Below are 9,725 nucleotides of genomic sequence, written 5' to 3' on the forward strand. Positions count from 1 at the left end.
TTGGGTTCAATGTGAAACCTTAGAGTTGTTCAGATGTCCAATTATCTTAATGATATAGAGCAGTTTTTTGTATGGGTGGTAATAGTCTTCAATTTTTCATTTGAGAACTGTTCATATGCTTTGATCAGGATCCAAGTGAATGGGTTTTCTTCTAATATTTTTGTAGTTCCTCATATATCTAGGATAATGGGTAAAGATGACTTAAAAAATTAGTGAGACAGTAACTGTTTTAAAGTCAGTGCTTGGGGGCAGCTGGGTTGCTCAGTGGATTAAGAGCCAGGCCTAGACACTTCCTCAGACACTTCCCTGCTATGTGACCCTGGGCAAGTCACTTTAACCCCCATTGCCCAGCCTTTACCACTCTTCTGCCTTGTAACCAATACACAGTATTGACTCCAAAACAGAAGGAAAGGGTCTTAAAAAAATAAATAAATCAAGTGAGTGCTTAAGGCCCTGCCAAGCCTGGCTCTTTCCTTCGTTCTGAGAACCCTATGGATCTTTCTCTTCCTTCACTGCTGGGCCGCTGGGCCGAAGGGGCCTGGCACTGAAGATGAGACCAGGCTAACTTCTAGTGGGAAGATGCCCAAGAAGATGTGACAACTCAAAATGTAAGTACAGCTATTGCTGCACCTCCATGAGAAGGGGAAACTAATGCAGAACTATGTCGGTATCTTTCCAAGGTCCTGGAACTTTGGAAGAGTGATGTTATCCTAGAGAAGGATGGTAAATATTTTGAAAAAGTGGTTAAGATCTTAGTATGCACAACTCTAGAAGAGATTTTGGAGAAATTGAAAAGACAAGCAGAAGCTCCCTAAAGTAAACAAAAAAAGGCCAGAAACAAACATTATATTTCGTGGAACTTTTTAATACTAAATAATTAAATTCATAAAGGGAAAAATCTAGATAATCCTTAGAAGACCGTGCTTTGAAGAAAAACAGGCCTCTGAAAATATTCTCCATGGAATCACAGTTGATAAAAGGATAAGTGTACTGTCGCCCAACTTCACTTACTATTGGAAATATCCAAATCAAAACATTATGGTCCAGTCCTTAAAATGTCAAACTGGGACTTACCCAGGAGACTGTGGCGGCGGCGGCAGAGGCGGCAGCAGCAGGAGTTGCTGTGCCTAGGGCTCGGGCTCCCCGGCTCCCGCCATTGCAGAGCGGGCTTGAGAGCAGTGCTAAGGCAGGCGGCCTTGCGGCCCGAGACCCAGCGTCTCTCCGGCGCGGAAGAGAGCCTGCTGAAAATGACTGAATATAAGCTTGTGGTAGTTGGAGCTGGTGGTGTAGGCAAGAGTGCCTTGACAATACAGCTAATTCAGAATCACTTTGTAGATGAGTATGATCCTACGATAGAGGATTCCTACAGGAAACAAGTAGTAATTGATGGAGAGACCTGTCTCTTGGATATTCTCGACACAGCAGGTCAAGAGGAATACAGTGCAATGAGGGACCAGTACATGAGGACTGGGGAGGGCTTTTTATGTGTATTTGCCATAAATAATACTAAATCATTTGAAGATATTCACCATTATAGAGAACAAATACAAAGAGTTAAAGATTCTGAAGATGTACCCATGGTTCTCGTAGGAAATAAATGTGATTTACCTTCCAGAACAGTAGATACAAAACAAGCTCAGGACTTAGCAAGAAGTTATGGAATTCCTTTCATTGAAACATCAGCAAAAACAAGACAGGGTGTTGATGATGCCTTCTACACATTAGTTCGTGAAATTCGAAAACATAAAGAAAAGATGAGCAAAGATGGTAAAAAGAAGAAAAAGAAGTCAAAGACAAAGTGTATAATTATGTAAATAAAATTTGTACTTTTTTCTCAAAGCATACCTAAGATAATTTTTTGTACATTATGCTAAATTATTAGCATTTGTTTTTTAGCATTACCTAGTTTTCTTTCTGCTTCATGCAAACTCTTAGGTTTTATCTGAATGCTTATTTTAAAATGACAGTGGAAACTTTATTCCTCTAAGTGCCAGTATTCCCTTAGTGTTGGTTCTTGAACTAGCAATGCCTGTGAAAAAGAAATTGAATATCTGAGATTTTCCCTCTTGGGATTTTGGTGCATGCACACTTGCTATATAACTTTCTATTTTTTCCTTGCCAGTTATGAACTTAGGTGTTTTAACAAATTAATGAAGTATATAATGCTACACAGTTTTTCAATGATCCCTGCCTGTATTGTGTTTTTTCTGGTAATGGATTAGTTATTAAGTATTTTAACTTCAACTGAAACTTAAATAATTGGCTTTATTAATCTTGAAGATATAAAACCTCTTAAAGTCTTCCTGTAAATTCACCTTATAGATATCAAGTTGTGTAGTTTCGGATGCCTTTACTGAATGTAAAAGTATGTCATTTAGAATTTTTAAAGCATTTCCACTGCTACTATTTGTCATAGTCAATCCTTTAAAAATATATTTTTTTCTATAAAAAAGGAAATAAAATAAAAAAGAGGCAGTGGAAAATAGTTAAGGGCCTTTTTATTTTCCTACTTTAAATTGATTCTTTCAGGTGGACTCTCAGTGGCTTTTACTTTTAAGGAAGACCTAGTATATGTTAGAACAGAGGTGGCAAACTTGTAACCCTTGAGGTGCTAGCTCCCAAGTGAGACAAGAACTAGGTTAAAATGTAATTAGGAAATATATAAATGCAACATAGATATTGTTAATTGGGGTTTTTTAACTCAATAGCACCTACAGGGATCTATTTCTATTTGACACCACCACACTAGAAGGACAATCTGAGGTTACATTAAGACACTACTCTTTAAAGATGGGGAAAAAAATATGAAGTGCACACAGGTCATAATCCTCATTTCTTATTGCTTTTTCTCAATGGCTTTAGTTCTTTCTTTGAACTTAACTCTTTATAAATAATTCAGTTTTCCTTTGGATTTGAATCAAAGAATACATTAGCTTTAACTGTCAGAAATTAACTAGAAACTAAAATGCATCTCATAGAAATTGAATGAAGTTTTACATTCTGGATAAAATTAACTGTAACTTTTCTTAAATGTTACTAAATTTAGGATCGTGGAGCATTGTCTAAGCTATCAAGATATATGCAGTACACCAAGGGAAAGAAATGGCCATACTTAAGAGTTGCAATGCATAAAGGGATTCAAATATATTTTCTGTAGGGTTCTTGAATTTTTGATGAAGCAGGGCAATTTAAAAAATCAACTATAGGACCGATAAGTTATTCTTCATTACCTAAGTTGTGAACGGTTTGAGGAAAAGTTTTTGTAGAATTAAAGGGGTGGAGTGTGGGGGAAAGAAAGAATCCTAGAAGATAAGCATTATCTAATTATAATAGCCTTAAAATTCAAAATTCAATTATTGACGTTGAGAAAATTGACCTAGTCTTAGAATCCCTATAACATGTTTGTGGAAGAATGTAGCAGATATGGATAGTATGCTTTTTGAGTCATTATACAAAAATTAGGAGTTCTAGGTTCTGTTTGAATTGAACTGAGTCACACTGCATAAGAATTTAGAACCTAACTTTTGTAGAGTATCGAAATATTTGCCACTTTTGTGTGTTTTTTTAAAACATTTGTAGAAACCTGGGGCGTTAAGTTGCAGTTTGCACAACCTGATCTTATTTGTATTCCAGTGGATTTCTTTTAATATGTTTTCTAAGAACATCTCAGATTTGCAACAACAACAACAACAACAATTAACATCTTAAGTTACTGTATGAGAAATCATTATGAATTCTACTTGTCAGGAAGTAATACTTTATGGTAGCTTTATGTAATCTCAAAAATCACCTAAGAAAGCAACCAGCAATTAATAAATAAGTTAAAATTTTAGTTTTTTAATGAACTGTTATGTGTAATTAGAATCTGTTACCCTAAAAACCAAAATTCCCAGCACCCCACTCTCTTCACTTTTATGTGCTGACATAGGGAGGATATAAGTGTAGCCCCACCTCTCACTCTCTTCCTGTGCTAGGGTTTGATAGAGGTGGTGGGAGGTGAGAGCCAGGGGACTTTTTGCTCACATCATCTTAATTTTGTTAGAGAATTAGTTTTTTTTTTTACATCTATTTCCTTTTTATTCCTTCTATTTCAAGTGATTATTAATAAACTTTATAAAATATAATTCCTGGAGTGTTGGATATTAATTTAAATCCTACAGTTATAATCTTGGGTGTTAGGAATTTCATGTAGAGAAAAATCAAATAACATGAAATTATACTGTGACTAGTTCAGTAGAGAAAATAATTACTGTTTCTCCAATTAACATACTCAAATTAGTTCCTGAATTGTGCTAATTATATAGATTGAGATCTGTGGGCCAGTAACAGCTCTAAGTGCCTAAGTGGAATATTGATAATGAACATACAGATTTACTTAAGAGAAACAGGTGATGGCTTGGAGGAATGTCATTACAGACTCTTTGGGTAAAAAAAAAAATGCTACATTATGCTACATGAGCTACATGATCTAAAAGTTCCTAATTCCACTGTCTTTTGTTATCATGTTGAAAATAGTTTTGCTTTTTTTTCCCTTTTTTTTGAGTGCCAACTTCCTACTAGAAACTATTTCTTAATGTAACATGTTTACCTGGAATGTATTTTAACTATTTTTGTATAGTGTAAACTGAAACATGCACATTTTGTACATTGTGCTTTTTTGTGTGTGTGGGGGCATATGCAGTGTGATCCAGTTTTTCTCCATCATTTGGTTGGGTTGACCTAGAAATTTTGGTCGTACCAGACATAAAAATTTAAAATGACCACTGTTTTAACTAAAATTAACTTTTAAATGTTTATAGGAGTATGTGCTGTGAAGTGATCTGAAATCATCATATTTTTGTCTTAAACTGTACTGCTCCTAATTATTGTAATGTAATAAAGTTATTGTGACTCTAAAAAAAAAATGTCAAACTGGTTTGTTACTACTACAGGCCTCCCCTAAACTTATCTTGTGGAGTCCTACTTAAATTTTGTTGAACCATTACACTGAAGGAGTTGACAGTGGATTGCCAAGGTGGTAGAGGAAGGAAACCACAGTCCTCGGACCTCCAAAATTCCCCTCTAAACAACGCTAAACAAAAACCTCACACAAAATTTTGGAGGAGAAAATCAGCCTACAGAACAGTCACAAAACCAGCACAAGAGCTCTGGTCTCCCTTAGGCTAGGGGGTGAGAGCAGGCAGCAACTAGAGCAGAGGTCAGCCAGCAGCAAGCTCCATCTCTGAGCTGTCCATCACTCTGTACTCCTGAAGTCAGTGGAGTCTGCCACAATATAAATCTGCAGTGAGAATTTCCACAAGTGCAAAGCAGCAGTGAGACTACCTACCAGTGCAATCCAACAGCTAAAGTACAGGGCATGGTAGAAGTAAAGCCCCATGCCTCAGCATACAAATTGTGGAACAACACCCTCTCCAGTTCACATATTCAACACTATTTTTAAAAAAAAAATCACAAAATAAAATTATAAAAAAATAAAGTGACTACTTAAATTTTAGGATTTTTGCATGTGGCTCTAGCCTCCACCAATGTTGTTCCTTTAATTATAGAGTAGTTTGTTGCATCCAAATTTCATCATCCCCTAAAACAGATTTATGGAAATATGTACAAATGTGCAAACTTATTCCAATATTTGGGAGCCATAATCTTTCTGCCTTGTCCCAGGTGAGTATCTGAGGAGTAGAAGAGAACTGGGTTTATAGTTTAGCTCAATTATCATAGAGCACAGTCTCAGTTTTAGGTCCAAATATTACCCAAATCCCTTAACTTTCCACTGAGAAATGCAAACATTGATTTTGTATTTGATTTAAGTTTATAATTGATTTTGTCCTATAACTGCCTAAGTCATGATTCTTTGTCTCTGAGCTTAGTTTAGAAATTCAGGAGACCTGTAATGAATTAAGTTTAGAAATCCAGTTATCCTGCTAATCACTATTCTATTCTTGCTTCAAGAAAATCAGTTATCCTTAGGGAAGGCAAGTGGGCACCAGGGAGTCTGGTGTAATATCTGTATACCATCAAGCTATCCTTTAAGGATATAGAGTTTGCTATCCCAAGAAGTCTGATTCACTACCTCTAACCTGGTAGGTAGACTCAGTGAACATTTCTTAGTCACAAGAAGGAAGGAAGGGTTTTTTGCCCTAGCAACAAATTCCTCATTCCAAATTTCTAAATATTCTTTTTATTTCCCGTATTGTCATCAGCTCCATGATGTCACTAACCCCCTAACCAATTGTGTTATTTCCTTACCACATTCTCTTATTTGTTCTATCTTATAAAAATGAGCTAAGTCTTCATCTTGGAATCTTTGGCCTAAACTGAGGCAGCCTTTGATTTGCTGCTAATAAAATAAATCTTACATAGAGAAAATGTCTATCATTGTTGAATTCCACTTATAATATCACCAACTGAGATTTAGGTCAAGACACCCTATCTTCTCAGGGCTTCTTTGTCAGCCTGGCTGGCTATACCATCCTGCCAAAAATCCTGGCTCCAGGATCATTATACCTCAACCTCCAAGGTCCCATAAGGACCACCCTTGGAACCTGAAATTGAGGCAGACAGATATCCCAGAACAGAAACTCAGGTTCATGTATTGGAGCCAGAGGGAGAGTAGAGGAAGGAAGTCCTCCTCTTCCTGGTTCAGTTCTTGGCACCCATGATGTGGGTGAATGCCCAATCTTGTTTTGTTTTTTTTTTAAACCTTTACCTTCCATCTTAGAATCATCTTAGTATATTGGTTCTAAGGCAGAAGAGTGGTAAGGGCTAGGCAATGGGGGTCAAGTGACTTGCCCAGGGTCACAAAGCTGGGAAATGTCTGAGACCAAATTTGAACCCAGGACCTCCCATCTCTGGGCCTGGCTCTCAATCCACTGAGCCACCCAGCTGTCCCCTCCCCCCATCTTGTTTTTAACAATACCAAAAAAAAATCAATTTTAAATATTAGAAAAACCTTACATTTTAAGCCTGAGCAATTTAAGAAATAACTCTGCCCTTGACTATTTCCATTTAATTTTAGATTTTCTAAAAAATGGAAACAACATACAATATTTTAAAAACTAACAGAGCTATGATTTTCATTATGAAGAAATAGAATTTCCAACATTTATAGAAGCATGATTGTTGAATGATCATTGAGGAAAAATTTGTCTCAAGTAAAACATATGTGTTTATTGAAAAATAGCACATTAGTGGTACATTTATATTCAGAATTTTCTACTGTAAACCTTAAAAATCCCCAGACCCTACTTCATAAGATTGGATTAAGACCATTCCCCATTTGGGCAGTGAACTCTACTGAGAACTCTACTCCCCCGGTACTTAAGCCTGCTTTAGGGGAGAAAACTCCTTGCTGAACAATGAAAAGTACTTAAACCCATACTTAAGCCATGCCTATTTTTAGAACTAATACAAAGAGGTGCTAAGTACCTATAAAGGTCAAGCAACTTGTGAATTTACAAGGAACAAAGAGCTGAGAAACTTACTCAGAGCTTTCCTGGTGTGAATTACTCAAAAGTTCACACCTTCTTAGGTGTGAACTAAGAATGGTCTGTCCTTTGAAAAATGTCTACTGTGATTGGTAGATGTAAGAATTTAGGGGAGATGACAAGGGAGAAAATGCCCTTTAAAAGGAGACGAAAAGCTCTCTCTAAAAACAGCTGGGAAAGGCTGCCTTGAAGGGTCTCTCTCGAGACTCTCTCGGGGACATTTCAGATGCGGGATTGAGCTGGTGAAGTCAGCTGAGATGGAGCTGGCCTGGTGTCACTAGAATCCTTGCTTGGACAGATCTTGTGGTGAGTGATTAAGGACCGACTGATCTTTTCTCTTAGGGCTTAGGCCTGGTTTGGCCAGGACTGGCCAGGGCCGGCTTATCCCTTTCTCATTATTTCCTTTTTCTCTCTTTCTCTCTCTCTTTAATTCCTCATTGTATTATTAATTAAAATCTCTATAAAACCCAGCTGACTTGGGTATATTTGAATAATTGGGAATATTTCCCTGGTGACCACCTTATATTTGATTTAAAAACAAAACACTGTAGTGAAAACATATTTCCTGTGGTCACAACTTACTCATCCACTCTTATATCTATCACAATTTATATCTTCCACTATTTTAATCACTACAGTTTATGACACCCAACTATTTTAATTATTACAGTTTATGGCAACCACTCTTTTAATTATAACACTACCCCTTGATATGTAGGTAAAAGATTTAATACAATCATTGTTATAAATAATCCTAGTTCTGAATTTGATTTTGGGGTGTTTCTCTAATAGATTCTAGATGTAGAGTTAGAAAATAACTGGCACTATTTTGTCCAATTCCTTGCAAGTTAGAGATGAGGGATCTGAAGTCCAGAAGGAACAGTGACATTCAATGTTATAAGAGTAACAATAAGGGGGCAGCTGGGTAGCTCAGTGGATTGAGAACCAGGCCTAGAGACGGGAGGTCCTAGGTTCAAATCTGGCCTCAGCCACTTCCTAGCTGTGTGACCCTGGGCAAGTCACTTGACCCCCATTGCCTAGCCCTTACCACTCTTCTGCCTTGGAGCCAATACACAGTATTGACTCCAAGACGGAAGGTAAGGGTTTAATTAAAAAAAAAAAGAGTAACAATAAAAGGTGGGATTTCATGCTAAATCCATGGTCTTCAGAATCAGTTTGTTTTGTACACAGTCTCTGACTGACTGTTGGTGTCAAAAGCATAACATCCATCATTTGGCTTTTCTTTGATAGTTTACTAAGGCAGAGGGAATTTTCACAAGTTAAAAAGTCCCAATTTTTTTTTTTTACTTAGTGTGCCTGAGAAGTTCAATTGCCCATTATTTCCTCTATATACTCCAACTGAAATTATATTAACGTCCTGTGCAGCTTTGTCTCCAAATAATTTCAGAAATCCACAGGTGAAGAAAGATCCCTTGCTTTTCTTCTTAACTCAAGCTAGCTGCTCCAATGTGATAGGTGTCTAAGCTACCCTTAGTGGAAAATCTTTGTATGAGAATTAGGATTCTTATATAATCTTCCTTACAGAATTTTTAAATATTTCTTTTTTTTCAGGTTTGAAAATTGATTTTTAATGATAAATTACAACTTGGATATTGTAAAAATTAAATTTGGTCTCTAGTAATAAAAGTATTATATTTTATGAGGTTTATTAACGATTATTAGAAATCAAGGATACAAAATAATAAGCCATGTGCCTAGGGAACGATTAGCCCATTCACAGCCTACTTACAATATGTTGCAGTCTCTGAGTAGAGGAAGAGAGCTCTTGAGAGGCAGAGAGCCCTTTAAATAATAAATTGTAATCTTGTCCAGGTGGAGACTCATGTGAGATTATAGGGAATTCTGGGAAGTACCAATGAGACTTCTGGGGATTGAAGTCTGGGATTCAAATCTCCATTTTTACAATATACAGTGAGTAATGGGGCAAGCGCGGGATTATCTTGGGGCTTGCATTGTGCTGATGATCTGCTTTGGAGCTGGGGCTCTGGACTCCAAATGCAGGTCTTGCCAGGAGGCTCTTGGCCTTGGAGACTGGAAATCTAAGAGGGCAGCACTGCTCTTTTGGTCCAGGGGAGGCAGCAGGGTGGCTCCTTTAAACATAGTGTTGCTGTTACTGCTGCTGTTTCTTTGTGGCTGCCTTGCTGTCCAGGTCCTCGGCCTTCACAGTAGCTGCCAGAGCAGTTTTCTTTGCCTTCTCAGTCGCTTCCTTAGCCTCTCACT

At 37.2% G+C, this 9,725-nt stretch overlaps 1 protein-coding gene across 1 annotated transcript; it reads left to right on the forward strand.

Annotated features, from left to right (window-relative positions):
- The first annotated feature begins 1,040 nt into the window (after positions 1–1,040).
- Positions 1,041–1,842, forward strand: LOC100009992 (GTPase KRas-like). The gene has a single exon (XM_056803252.1). The coding sequence runs from the start codon at positions 1,056–1,058 to the stop codon at positions 1,812–1,814; it is 759 nt and encodes a 252-aa protein (XP_056659230.1). The 5' UTR covers positions 1,041–1,055; the 3' UTR covers positions 1,815–1,842.
- Positions 1,843–9,725: the final 7,883 nt, after the last annotated feature.

This window comes from Monodelphis domestica, chromosome 6, assembly GCF_027887165.1.
Source record: "Monodelphis domestica isolate mMonDom1 chromosome 6, mMonDom1.pri, whole genome shotgun sequence".
NCBI lineage: Eukaryota > Metazoa > Chordata > Mammalia > Didelphimorphia > Didelphidae > Monodelphis > Monodelphis domestica.

Bases quoted from the DNA above. Each gene is read 5' to 3' on its own strand.
- LOC100009992 (XM_056803252.1), top strand. From the start codon at position 1,056: ATGTCAAACTGGGACTTACCCAGGAGACTGTGGCGGCGGCGGCAGAGG.